The sequence below is a fragment of the Hypanus sabinus genome, chromosome 1, assembly GCF_030144855.1.
Source record: "Hypanus sabinus isolate sHypSab1 chromosome 1, sHypSab1.hap1, whole genome shotgun sequence".
In the NCBI taxonomy this organism is placed as follows: Eukaryota; Metazoa; Chordata; class Chondrichthyes; order Myliobatiformes; family Dasyatidae; genus Hypanus; species Hypanus sabinus.
In genome coordinates this window covers 111,700,867-111,715,439 of record NC_082706.1, presented here as the reverse complement: position 1 = coordinate 111,715,439, position 14,573 = coordinate 111,700,867, and the positions used below count along the sequence as shown (strand labels likewise).

General features: G+C 40.8%; 1 protein-coding gene across 1 annotated transcript in view; it reads left to right on the top strand.

The window, feature by feature from the left end:
* LOC132396754 (corticotropin-releasing factor receptor 2) overlaps positions 1–14,573 on the top strand; it is a 229,863-nt gene that overhangs the window by 211,361 nt on the left and 3,929 nt on the right. The window contains exons 11-12 of the mRNA XM_059974619.1: positions 1,127–1,262; positions 1,441–1,482. Coding sequence (XP_059830602.1) covers positions 1,127–1,262; positions 1,441–1,482 — 178 coding nt within the window. The remainder of the gene's footprint in view (positions 1–1,126; positions 1,263–1,440; positions 1,483–14,573) is intronic.

The following is a 14,573-nucleotide window of genomic DNA, read 5'->3' as shown; positions in this document are numbered from 1 at the left end:
AGCAAGTGTTTCATATTATTTGCTTTTTGCCATTGTTTTGAAATGATTGCCTGAAAATTGAAATTAACCCTATTCAATTAGGTACATTTAATATACTTGCCAGATTGGGGCTCTTTAAAAATTGCACCTCAATGGCCCTACAGCTTTAAAAGGCAGCAGGTCCACAAAAATGCAGATCCCGACTGCTGCTGCATGGAAGTAGCACGATTATGCATCTTTGTCAGGCTGCATGCAGGGTAAGTTGTGAGACTCATCCATCAAGCAGTCATCAACCAACTGCATAAAAGGTTGCTATGGAGATGAGGAAAAATATAGTATAAGATGACCTGTAGTGTATCTGACTATCCCTACCTAACCCATACAATTTGCCCCATTGTTCTACAGGAGTCCCATGATGTATGGGACAGTGAGTGAGCCAGGGATTGCAGTACAATGCACTGTGATGCATAAACAATTAGAAAAAGAAAAGGCTGGAAGCAATGATGGATCAAGAAGTGATTGTACAAATATTTTGCCTATTCAAATATTAATGTCAGATATTATTTCAATTAGAATGGAGACTATTTAATCTGAATCTCTTTGGGAACTTTGGACACATGTGTTACTTCTCTTTTTACTGTCAAATGACAATTGTCCCACCAAGATGGAAGGTTTAATTTCTTTTGAAGGATGATCTAGCCAGTGAAGTCAGTACCGGGACGCCATTGCATGCATCTTAATGCTGCAGAGGGGTCTGATATGATCTATCGCTTTCAATAGGCTCAGTCTAACTTGATCACCAAAGTGACTGATTCTGGGTAAAAATCATGAAGTTGCTCATCCTTAGAGGGGGTATGTCAGCAGTCTTGTGGGTAAATGCCAAAACTGCCCTGAAAAATCGGATGTTTCTCTTCTGCAGACAGAATTAGAGACCTTGTCTCTGTAGTCTTGCCTCAATCAGAGAGTGTGGTACAGGAGCCATTTACACGTGAAATGCAGCAGCAAGAGAGTGTAATTAACAGTCTTGTGCATCCTCATTTGTTTCAAACTAAAGCTTGCATGGAAGTGTTTCATGATGGTTAATAATTTCCACCTGCAATTTTACTAACAAAACTGGTTCTCTCTCCTTTCATCATCTGTCCTGCAGGAAGGCAGTGAAGGCAATTTTAGTTCTGCTACCCCTTCTTGGCATCACCTACATATTGTTCTTCATCAATCCAAGCAAAGATGGCATCTCACATTTTGCTTTCCTCTACTTCAATTCATTTCTGCAGTCCTTTCAGGTGGGTAATCCGATAAGATTGTCTGACAACTCATAAAGTGAGCCTCAAAGCAATTTGTCACCTTAATTCATGATCCAAACTGAATGTTTTCCTTAAGCATGTGCAAGTTAGATGCTCAGCTAACACTGACTGTCAAAACGTGCTTCAAAACTCAATCAAACACTCTTGTGTTTTACAGGGTTTCTTTGTGTCAGTGTTTTACTGTTTTCTGAATGGGGAGGTAAGTTGAATCTGTTCTCTTCAAATCAATTTGAATGGAGTGATGGGTGCAAATAATTTTAAAGCAGCATCACATTTTATTCTTTCTAGTCATTAGAAACCAAACTGGGAAGTTATAAAGAATAAAGAAAAGAAGACCTACAATGAAAGAGCAAAGAAGCACTGAGCACAAACCCACCATATGCCTTTCTGTTCATAGTACCTCAAACTTTGTATTGCTTTAATAGAGCAATGATTATGAAACAGAATGAGATGATAATTCTTGTGAGAAGAAGCTGCAGTAAAAGCTGGTTGCAGTCAGTTATTGGAATATGATTTTAAAAACTCTGGTAGAAAACGGAAGACTGGGAGATAGCAAGAATTTATGTTGCGAAGGTGCTAGTAAAAGTGAGATTTATGTGAACAAGATTCAATATGCTGAGAAGAGACAAGCATGTGGGAAATGTGTACTTGCATTCCCAGGAGGCTAAATACATAATACTCATAATACTTAATAAAATTAAAAAATGAAATACTTAATAAAAAATCATGATTCTCAGTTCCTAAATAGAGGGGTGTCATTGTAAGTGCAATTAGGAAAATTATGAAATAAAATGAGAAGAAATTCGTCCTTGGCCACTAACAATAAATATACTACATAGGCCCTCAGGCACTTTGCATCCTGCCACTGAAATTCAGTTCTGTGACTTCAAAGGAACTGATTGTCAGATGCAGAGATGAGTGTGCTCCTGCTGTTATGTCGTGCATTATTATATCGGCAGTTATATTACAGGTTTCATAGACCTAAATGATCTCTCAGTGAGTGGATATAATCTCTAATTGCATAAAGGGTAAAAACAATTATATGTGACATTTACTGTAATTTCACAAATCATATTACTGAACACTCATAAAAAGCGATCAAAATATAATGGCAGAACTAATCTTTATAGTTTAACTTGCTATTGTTGAAGCTGCATCAACTGACAACTAGTCCACGAGCTTTTCTGCTCATATGTAAGTAAAACTCAGATAATCCACTTATCCAGCGATTTGGAAATCCCACTGATACATATCTGACTCACGAACTGATGTTTGTAGTATTAACTCATAGGTCTCCAGTTATACAGAACCTTCCTATCCAGTGGTAGTTTGTGAGCCAGTAAGGCTGGTCGGTAACATCTCAGGGGTATAATGCTTATAGTGATTTTTGGCAAGGTATACATCTCTAGAGTTAGAAAATATGTGACAGCAATGCACCAGTGGTAGCGTTATTATTTCAAATAAGTAACCACTTTTTGTATATATTCCATATTAACATCAGTACAGAAGAAAATGTTCCTCCACCCCCTCCCAAAGGTAAAAAACCTCACTTGGAGAGATTTCTGGAGTTTTATCAATGCCATGATATTTTCCATATTGTTGTATCAAATCAAAACAATCTTAAGCTTTTGTCACAGCACATAGAATTACAGTAAAATAATTCAAATGTAGGGTTCCACTTGGCCATAATCTAGGCCCTTTTTGTTTATAAAATGAATATATTTAATCAAGGACTGCTTTCCATATTTTCATAACCTATTAATAATCATAATAATTTTCCAAGTCTTCCATATCTTCATTAGAACTTTCCATACTCTCTGAGGTGGATGCCTGGTTCTCACAGTCTGCCAGTCTACACAGGTCAGTACAACTGAGGCCATTTGCAACACACATACATCTTGGGAGTGAACATTTTTTGGACAGTTACAGGCCAGTAGATCCAGGATGGCATCGGGTGCTGGTTGGCCTTTCATCCAGTGCACCACCAACTGTTCAGCTTCCTCTCTCTCTCCATCTTCCATCCTCTGCCAACAGGGCTTGGCACTTGTAGGTCCTTCGCCAAATATCAACTCCATATACCAGCCTGGTAGCTGGCTCACTGTGCATGATTTGTTAAGCAGTCCTTGCATGGTGGGAGTTGATGACTTACAATTTCACCTTTTTTTGGCGCAGAAAAGGTGATACCTGAGCTCATTGACCTTGATGGTCGATGTTTTGGGGGCATACAGGAGACATGTAAATGGCTCCAGTTTGTCCATCAGTTCTGGGGAGAGGTCCCATTCCTGACACGACTCTAAGAATGTGTCCTGAGTTTCCCTGCTGCTGGTCAGAAGTTTTAGGGCACTTGTCTTCCCTTTGCCTGAAAAAGCGTTACAGTGTCACATCCTGTATATGCGTGCAATCCGATGACAGCCCTACAAACCTCTATGCCAACAGTGGCAGCAACCTTCCTGATGTCTACAAGCCTTATACGGGCTCTAGTGCCACACTTCTGGAACAATGGGGCCTTAATCTTGTCACAAAATGCTAAAGACATCTGTGTCTTCTGAGCGGATCACTGCAGATTGGTATCCCTCTCTTGTGGCATGGGCAAGCATGGAGAAGTAGGTGGCCCTCTGCTTCTTCTTGTTGACACTGAAGAACTGACACCTCCTCACTGTCTTGAGATGTGATTCTGTAACATTTTTCATTCACAGTTGCAGACAGAATCTTCTCCTGTAGCTTTGCTCCGTACTCCCCCTTCCTCCATTCATGGACTATGAAGCTAATGGGACAATTTTTGTTACTGACTTTGGTCAGGAAGCTCCTCCACTGCCTCACCATCTGTGTGCCTGTGATACCTTGCAACTCATGACCAGTCTCTTCACCCCGTAGAGATCTTTCACTATTCTTGACAGAGTCCTCCTTGTATGTGTCGAACGCAACATCTATTCTGCTACTCTGCCTGCCTTCCCTCAGAACCATACCCAGAATTGTTGTGGCAACATCTCTGAAAGTAACTTGATCACCTTTCACTCTTTGGACCAAGTTCATTCCATCAACCGCTGTAGCAGAGTTTCCGGGGAGTTGCTCATCTACTGCTACATTTTTCTTCAAGGTTGTGGCTAAAGTAGCTTTATTTGTCTTTCTCAGTGATCCTTCTGGTGTGGACAGGGCCCAGGACAATGGTCCAAGGGGATGAGAAAGGATATCCTCCATACATAGACCGTGCCCTTGTGCCATTACTGTGATGCATCCAAACTAAGACTGGTCTGCTTTCAAGATGATCACCTTCCCTTTTCATTTCACTTCTCTCTACTTACACATATCACTGAATGTCTTCAGTTTGTTGGTTTTCATTGGGTCATGGAATTTCTTTGTTGGTCGGTCTTCCTCTAGTCTCCCATCCTTGAAGGTTGCATAGCATTGCTCACCAATCTCATATGCCTTCATCAGGTCGGACGCAGTCCCTGGGGGCTGCTTTTGCCATAGAGAAGCTACCACCGCTGCAATGCTATCACATACTTTGCAGCACTAGGGGTGTATACGTTGCTAAAAATCACTATAAGAATTATTCCCCCCAAATGGTACTGGTGGCCCAAATTTGAGGTCCTGGCTCATGGACTACGGGTCCTATTTCTCATCCACTCAAAATGGCTCAGGTTCCTCCATTCACTTCCGCTGGCTAGGGTTTGGATTCCAGTGCTCCACAACCAATCACTGGGCCTCACTTACAGCTCTTCCATCTACTTGTCAGAGCCCAGTTCATTCACTCCCTTTCAACTCACCTGCTTCCATTGGCCATGCTCCTTGAAATTTTGCTTAATCTGTTTTCCAGCTCCCTTGAAACATTTCACTGAAATGGTATTGTGTAACATCTTTTAGAAAGGGAAATTGAAAGTGTTGAAATATAATTAAAATAATATCCTATAATCCAGAAAATTTCCTTGCCCATCACCACCAAAGTCCCAAATATGCTTGGTTAATGCAATTTTGCTTCAATTGCAAGTCCCAAACAGATACAAAACTTGAAACTGCCCACTGAATTTCAGAAATCATGATCCTAACCTGACCCATCTGCTATCATGTTGCACACCTTTTAATAACATTCCCAATGTTAACTCTATTTGTTTCAACAGAATATAATACTTCGCAGTGTGAAAAACTGAATGTGACCTGAAGCTATACCACTTACTTGGGTTATATTACTTTGAAATCAGAGCTTCTAGTTCAGTGTCATGCAAGATAAGAATGCAAATGGAAACTGTCTAAAAATATTTAAGACCATAAGATATAGGAGCAGAAGTAGGCCATTCAGCCCATTGAGTCTGCTCCACCATTCAATCATGGGCTGATCCACTTCATCCAGTCATCCCCACTCCCCTGCCTTTCCCCACTCCCCATACCCTGGCTAATCAAGAACCTATCTATCTCTGCCTTAAATGCACCCAATGACTTGGCCTCCACAGCCACTTGTGGCAACAAGTGCCAGATTTCCCACACTCTGACTAAAGTAATTTCTCCGCATCTCTGTTCTAAATGGACGTCCTTCAATCCTGAAGTCATGCCCTCTTGTCCTAGACTCCCCTACCATTGGAAATGACTTTGCCATATCTAATCTGTTCAGGCCATTTAACTTTCAGAATGCTTCTATGAGATCCCACCTCTTGCTCCTGAAATCCAAGGAATACAGCCTAAGTGCTGCCAGACGTTCCTCATATGGTAACCCTTTCATTCCTGGAATCATTCTCGTGAATCTTCTCTGAACCCTCTCCAATGTCAGTTTCTCCTTTCTAAATTAAGGAGCCAAAACTACACATAATACTCCAAGTCTGGTCTCACAAGTGCCTTATAAAGCCTCAACATCACATCCCTGCTCCTATACTCTATACCTCTAGAAATGAATGCCAACTTTGCATTCAGCTTCTTCACCACTGACTCAAACTGGAGGGTATCCTGCACAAGGACTCCCGAGTCCCTTTGCATCTCTGCATTTTGAATTCTCTTCCTATCTAAATAACTGTCTACCATTCATGTCTTCCACCAAAGTGCATGACCATACACTTTCCAACATTTTATTTCATTTGCCACTCCTTTGCCCATTCCCCTAAACTATCTACGTCTCTCTGCAGACTCACTGTTTCCTCAACACTACCCATTCCTCCACCTATCTTTACATCATCGTCAAATTTAGCCACATATCCATTAATCCCATTGTCCAAATCATTGACATACATCCTAAAAGCCGCGGTCCCAACACCAACCCCATGAAACTCCACTGGTAACCAGCAGCCAGCCAGAATAAGATCCCTTTATTCTCGCTCTCTGTTTCCTGCTGATCAGCCAATGCTCCACCCATGCTAGTAACTCCCCTGTAATTCCATGGGCTCTTACCTTGCTAAGCAGCGTCATGTGCGGCACCTTGTCACAGGCCTTCTGAAAATCCAAGCACAGCAGTTCTACTGCATCTCCTTTGTCTGCCCTGCTTTTTATTTCTTCAAAAAATTACAGTAGGTTAATCAGGCAGGATTTTCGTTCCAGGAAACCATGCTGGCTTTGGCCTGTCTTGTAATGTACCTCCAGGTACGCCATAATCTCATCCCTAACTATTGATTCCACTGCTTTCCAACCACTGATGTCAGGCTAATAGGTCTACAGTTGCCTTTCTGCTGCCTCCCACCCTTCTTAAATAGCAGGGTAACATTTGCAATTTTCCAGTCATTTGGCACATCACCAGAATCTATCAATTCTTGACAGTTCATTGGTAATGCCTCTGCAGTCTCTCCAGCGACTTCCTTCAGAAACCGAGGGCGCATTCCATCAGGTTCAGGAGATTTATCCACCCTCAGGCCACCAAGGGTCCTAAGCATCCTCTCAGTTGTAATTTGCACTGCACACACTGAACTTACCTGATACCCTTGAAAGTCCAATAGACCACAGATGTCTTCCACTGTGAAGACTGATGCAAAATATGCATTCAGTTCCTCTGTCATCTCTGCATCTCTCATCACAATATCTCCCGTGTCATTTTCTATTTGTCCTATATCTACCCTCAGCTCTTTTACCCTTTATATAGTCACCACCTTCCTTTCATAATTTATCTTTTCCTTCCTAATGACCTTTTAGTTTCCTTCTGTAAGTTTTTAAAAGCTTCCCAATCCTCTATCTTCCCATTAGCTTTGGCATCCTCGTATGCACTCTCTTTTGTGTTTACTTTGGCTCTGACTTCACTTGTCAGCCACAGTAATGTCTTTCTTCCAGTCAAAAAATTCTTCTTGTTTGGAATATATATCTGTCATGCACTTCCCTCATTTTTTGCAGAAACTCCGCCCATTGATGCTCTGCTGTCCTTCCTGCATGCAATCCAGAACAGTCAATCCCCTAGTGGGCTCAACAACAAGCTGTTCTAAAAAGCCATCCCTTGGACATTCTACAAATTATCTCTCTTGAGTCTCTCTATCTACATGTATTCTCTCTCTTCACATGTATTGGTGGAGAATAATTGACATACTGTGTGGAATCATAGAGCAGTACAGTACATACTATAAATGGAGCTCTTCGACCCTTCATGTTTATGCCAAACTTCAGGCAAAACTTAAGTGGTATGCAGATCTCAGTTACTCACATCAATAATGTATTTTTATGTTCCTTGGCCATTTACATGTCTGTCTAAATGCCTCTTAACTACAGTAATTGTATCTAATTCCACCATCTCCACTGGCAGTGAGTTCCAAATGGTTAACTATCGTCTGTAAAAATAATCTCATCCTCAGACCCCCTTTAAATATCCTTTCTCTCACTGTATACCCTTTTATTTTTGATAACCCTATCAATGGAAAAAGATTTGGACAACTTACTCTATCTATGCAATTGCCTACATGCTGCCACATTGTAAAATTTATGGTTTTGGAGTTTGAATTCAATCCACACCAGCTGACTAACTTAGCAAGTTTTGTATCAGTACATGCAGCAACATTTCTTTTATTATTATTTCCATACCCAATTAATATGGCAGGAAAAGTGATGCATGCTAAGTGGATTACAGACAATCTGCTGACAGGCTGCCACTTGGCTGTTGAAATTCAGAGCCAAGTTTTGTCAAGTGATACATTTTTATCAGAAGTATCTGGCAATATTAAATAAACACAATAATGCAAAAATACTATTTGCACTGAGAAATCCAGGGGCACACTTGCACTGAGAAACCTAAGATTTATTTGCACACACATTTTTGAAAGACAGGCGAAAAATGATAAGGCAGTTTGTAAAGATACCCCTGGTTTCATCCATGACTTCATGAAAATTGATCTATAGTTTGGAGAGGAAGGGTCTTCAATCAGGGCCACTGCCCAAAGATAAAAGACGGGAGCAGGTCACGTCTTCCTAATAGAACTTTGATCCGTGACCAATTGGTGTTTGGGATTGATTGGTAAGAACAAATTAAAGGAAGCCAGGGCAAGCACAGCTGCCATCATTGGAGTGGACATATTAGCATGGTGATCTTAAGGCTTTAGCACTTTGAGGCTTCAACAAAGCAAGGAAAAGAGAAGAAAAGCTCATTTTGTTTTTCTTCTCTTCTTTATATCTGCTCAGCTAAGACATAGGGATGCCAGGTAGAAAAGTGAAATGTTCCTCTTGTGGGGTGTGGGAAGGCGGGGAGACATCCAGACTCTCTAACAACTGCAACTGCAAGAAGTGCATCCAGCTTCTAACAAACCACGTTAAGGAGTTGGAGCTGGAACAGGATGAACTCCGGATCATTCAGGAGGCTGAAGGGATGATAGATAGATAGGACTTAGAGAGAGGCAGTTACACCCAAGGTCCTCCAGGGTATTGAACTCGGGATTGCTATCCATGCCACATGCCAGTGAGGCTAGATAGGAAGATTATACAGTTTAATATGTGGCTAAGGAGTTGGTGTAGGAGGGGGGCGCATAAGATTTTTGAATCATTGGGCTCTCTTTGAGGGAAAGTGGAACCTGTACAGAAGGAATAATTTGTACCTGAACTGGAGAGGGACTAATATCCTAACTGGAAGATTTGTTAAATGCGGCACTATGAGGTTTAAACTAGAGGTGCAAGGGGGATGGGAACCAGAGTGCCAGAACAGTTAGTGAAGAGTTGGTGGAGGCTGATGTTAGTAAAACCTCAGACAAAGTTAGAAATAAAAAGTTTGGGCATGGTGCCACTAGTGTCCTGAGCTGCCTATATTTTAATACAAGAAGTATCGTAGAAAAGGCAGATAATAGTGTTGAAGATGCGGTAGCTGGTTTATAGAGGCAATGTGTAGTGAGGAGAGGATGTTGATAGGGCAAAATTGCAGTCAACAGGATGAGTTGCAGCAAAATCTAAAAGTGTGAAGCCAGGACTGAAGGTATTATATCTGAATGTGCTTGGTATATGGAATAAGGTAGATGAACTTGAAGAATAGTTGCAAATTGGCAGGTATGATGTTGTAGATATCACTGAATAATGGCTGAAAGTTTATAGTTGGGAGCTTAATGTCCAGGGATACACATTGTGTCGAAAGGATAGGCAGAGAGGGTGGCATAGCTCTCTTGGTAAAAAATGAAATCAAATCAATTGAAAGAGATAATATAGAGTTGGAAGGCGTTGAATCATTATGGATAGAGCTAAGGAACTGCAAGGGTAAAAAATACCCTTTTGGGAGTTGTATGCAGACCCCTGAGCAGTAGTAAGGATGTGGCCTACAAATTAATACGGGAGATAGAAAATGCATGCCAAAAGGGCAGTGTTACAATAGTCATGGGGGACTTCAATATGCAGATAGATTTGGAAAATCAGGTTGGTGCTGGATTACAGGAGTAGGAATTCATAGAGTGCCTAAGAGATAGCATTTTAGAGCAGCTCATGGTTGAGCCCACTAGAGGATCATCTACTGTGGATTCGGTGTTATGCAATGAAACAGGATTGATTAGAGAGCTTAAGGTAAAAAAAAATCCCCTGAGGGGAAGTAATGATCATTTTGAATTCTCCCTGAAATTTGAGAAGAAGCTAAAAACAGTTGCTTCAGTATTACAGTGGAGTAAAGGGAATTACACATTCATGAGAGAGGGTTGCCCAGAATTGTTTGGAAAAGAACACGGGCAGGGATGAAGACGGAGCAGCAATGACTGGAATTTCTGGAAGCAATTTGGAAGGCACAGGATACATACATCCCAAAGAAGGAGAAGTAGTCTAAAAGACACTTGACACAACTGTGGCTAACAAGAGAAGTCAAAGCCAACATAAAAGACAAAGAGAGGGCATATAATAGAGCAAAAATTAGTGGGATGTTAGAGGATTGGGAAGTTTTTAAAAACCAACAGAAAGCAACTAAAGGAGTCATTAAGAAGATAAAGATCGGACACAAAAGTAAGCTGGCCAGTATTATTAAAGACAGTACCAGAAGTTACTTCTGAGACTCAAGTGTAAAAGAGAGGCGAGAGAGGATATATCGGACTGCTGGAAATGATGCTGGAGAAGCAGTAATGGGGGACAATGAAATAGCAAATGAACTGAATAAGTATTTTGCATCACATTAGCAGTATGGTGGAAGTGTGCAAAGTTATAACTAGATAGAAGGTCTGGGAAACTGAAAGGTCTGAAGGTAGATAAACCACCTGGACAAGATGGTTTACACCCCAGAGTTCTGAAAGAGGTGGCTGAAGAGATAGCGGAGGCATTAGTAATGATCTTTCAAGAGTCAGTATATTCTAGAATAGTTCTGGAAGGCTGGAAAATTGCAAAATGTCATTCTGCTCTTCAAGAAGGAAGAGAGGCAGAAGAAAGGAAACTATAGGCCAGTTCATCTGACTTCACTGGTTGGGAAGTGGTGGCGTCAATTATTAAGGATGAGGACTTGGAGGCATATGATAAAATAAGCCATAGTCAGCATGGTTTCCTCAAAGGAAAATCTGTTGGAATTCTTTGAAGAAATAACAACCTGGCTAGACAAAGGAGAATCAGTTGATGTTGTGTACTTGGATTTTCAGACTGCCTTTGACAAGATGCCTCACATAAGACTGCTTAACAAGCTATGAGCCCTGGTATTACTGGAGAGATCTTAGCATAGATAAAGCAGAGTGTGATTGGCAGGAAGAAATGAGTGTGAATAAAGGGACCTTTTCTGAAGGACTGCCAATGACAAGTGGTGTTCCATAAGGGTCTGTGTTGGGACTGATTCTTCTTACGTTATATGTCAATGAGTTGGATGATGGAATTGATAGCTTTGTTGAGAAATTTGCAGACAATATGAAGAGAGATGTAGGAGCAGGTAGTTTTGAAGAAGCAGAGAGGCTACAAAAGAACAGACAGTGTAGGTGAATGGGCAAAGAAATAGCAGATGGAATATAGTGTTGGGAAGTGTATGGTCATGCAGAAATGAAAAGGCTGACTATTTTCTGAAAAGAGAGAAAATACATAGGGTTTGGGAATCCTTGTGTAGGATACCCTAAAGGTTAATTTGCAGGTTGCGTCTGTGGTGAGAAAGGCAAATGCAATGTGAGCATTCATTTCAAGAGGACTAGAATATAAATCAAGGATGTAATGTAATGTTGAGACTTTATAAAGCACTGGTGAGGCCTCACTTGGAGTATTGTGAGCAGTTTTTGGCCTCTTATCTTAGAAAGGATGTGCTGAAACTGGAGAGGGTTCAAAGGTGCTTTATGAAAATGATTCCAGGATTGAATGGCATGTCATATGAAGAGCTTCTGATGGATCAGGGTCTATATTAATTGAAATTCAAAAGAATGAGGAATGACCTCTCATACGTCTGTCATTGTTTAGAATACTCTTTATCCTGCACATTGATTCAAAGCCAGTATTTCACATTAGCCAGTGTTCTGCACCGATGCTTTGTACAGACTAGTAAACAGAATATCCTGATCTACATGGAGCTTCTTATTGCTTAGAGGGATATTATGTATGCAGTTATTGATGAGTTGTCAGCTTGGTATCAGCGTTTCCGATGGGAAATGTAATATATTTTTGGTCTATTTGCTACTGGATATAATAATGAGTATAAAGGCCATTGACTGACTATAACGGCTTTACACCACTGAAAAACAAGCTTTGTTCATACTGCACATCACCGCTGCTCTTCTGGTCCAGAGTACATTTTTTAAGTAAATAATGAATTCATTATTCAGTGCAAGCTGCTGAAAAACCCTCAAGTAGAAGGTGCAGGCTTGCCCTCTTGAGTCTCCACTCATTTCTGGATGAAGTCCATTAATGGGCAGTTGGCCCTTTACCTAAATCATGCATTTCCTCATATCTGTTTTGGATGTCTTTCTGGGACAATAAATGGTCCCACAGATTTAGCAGTGGTATCAATGCCTGCGCAGGCTAGCACAATATTGAAATTATATGCTTCACTACCATTGATGTACGCATGGGTCTTTGTTTACAAAAATGAAATGGCACAGTCTATGCTTGATTCACAGGAGCTATTACTGAAGCTTTCCTCCATTTCCATTTCTAATTCACACTAGCTCTGACTGCATTGATTAAAGGACTGATTTCAGTTTCATAATAACTCTTTCACCATGAGGGTTTGCTTCTTTTGGCAAGACTACAACCATTTGAATTATGTACAGACTTCAACATTCCCAGTGTTCTTCAAAGTATTTCACAGATGCTTTATCAGAAAGGTTACCTGAAACCTGCTGTTAGGTTTTAAGAAAGAGAGGAAAATAGAGAGAAAAAGAGAATTGGAGGGGAAGTTATTGGCTTTGACAATTGATTGCATGTGCATTCCTGGTCCTACTGATATTAGGCCCACCGTGATTCTGAAGCGGGATGGGAATTATCCAGCATTCCAATCTGGAACAGCAGCATTCTCATTAATGTGTGCAGATTTGGCCTTTGCCAGTTGGCTTTGATGACTCTTTCACACATGGGGATGAAGTGTCTCATTTATGAGGTGGACCACCTGTTTTGCCATTTGTGCGGGCTCCTATATGCTTCTAATTCATGGACTCCAAGATTCTCAGTAATACCCTGCATCCTCCTTTGCCGCTTTGGGCCAGAAATTCCCATGGCCACAGGACAGTTAGACATAGAAGCAGAATTGGGTCATTTTATTCATCAAGCCTGCTCCGCCATGTCTGATTTATTAATCTTCTCAATCCCAATCTTCTGCCTTCTTCCCATACCCTATGACCCCCTCACTAATCAAGAACCTATCATTCAGCCCATCCTATCTGCTCTGCCATTCGATCATGGCTGATCCATTTCCCTCTCAAGACCATTCTCCTGACGTCTCCTCATAACCTTTCACACCCTGACTAATCAAGAGCCTATCAACCTCCAACATAAATATACCCAAATGACTTGGCTTCCACAGCCATCTGTAACAATGAATTCCACAGATTCACCACCCTCCAGCTAAAGGTATTCCTCCCTATCTCCGGGAATGTCAAAGTTGCTACGTAAATCAAATGGCTGTAGTCTTGCAGAAGAAGCAAATCCTCATGGTGGAAGAACTGTTACAAAACTGAAATCAGTCCTTTAATCAACACAGTCAGAGTTTGTATGAATTAGAAATGGAACTGGCAGAAGTATTCAGTAATACCTCATGAATTAATCTCAGACTGTGTTTATCTCTGTATTATAATGTAGAATCATAGAATAACACAGAATATAAACAGCCCATTTAGCTCCACTTGTTTACAACCATCATTCAATGGTTCTCCTAGCACTTGGTCCATAGGTTTCTATGCCTAAGCAATCTGAATGCATCTTAAATGCTGTTGGCAACCCAGCTTCAGCTCCTCTTTTAGATCAAGGAGGTTTTGAGGTTTTGACCTTTCCTTGTATCTACTTAGTAATCTCTTCCTCTGACAGAGCTCAGGAAAGAGTATCTGTTCGAGAGGTCTTGTGTTAGACCTACCCAACAGAGCTGACTGAGTGTAACTGAGGGCTCAAAGCCAGGGATGTTGGCCTGGGAGACAGCACTGACATTGGCCCATGAATTCTTCCAGTGAATTTGTCAAACATTGCAGACATAGTTGGCGATAGTTTCCCAGTCCTTTGAGAAATCAATGTTGGTAGTTCATTGCCAGAAGTAGACAAGAGGCAAAGGGTCAGTGATATGAGTTTTGAGCCTAATTCAAGCTCTTCATTTGAAAATACTCCTTTCCTCAATCGACTAAAGGCTGTTCAAAAGAAGGAATGAATTTCTTTTTCTAATTACAGTGAAGTTAACATACTTTCTAAGTTCAATTATCATGCATGAAGGAGGACATGTTAAAACAGAATTATTTGTAAGTGAGAAGAGAATAAAATTCAAAGGATAAATATTATAACATA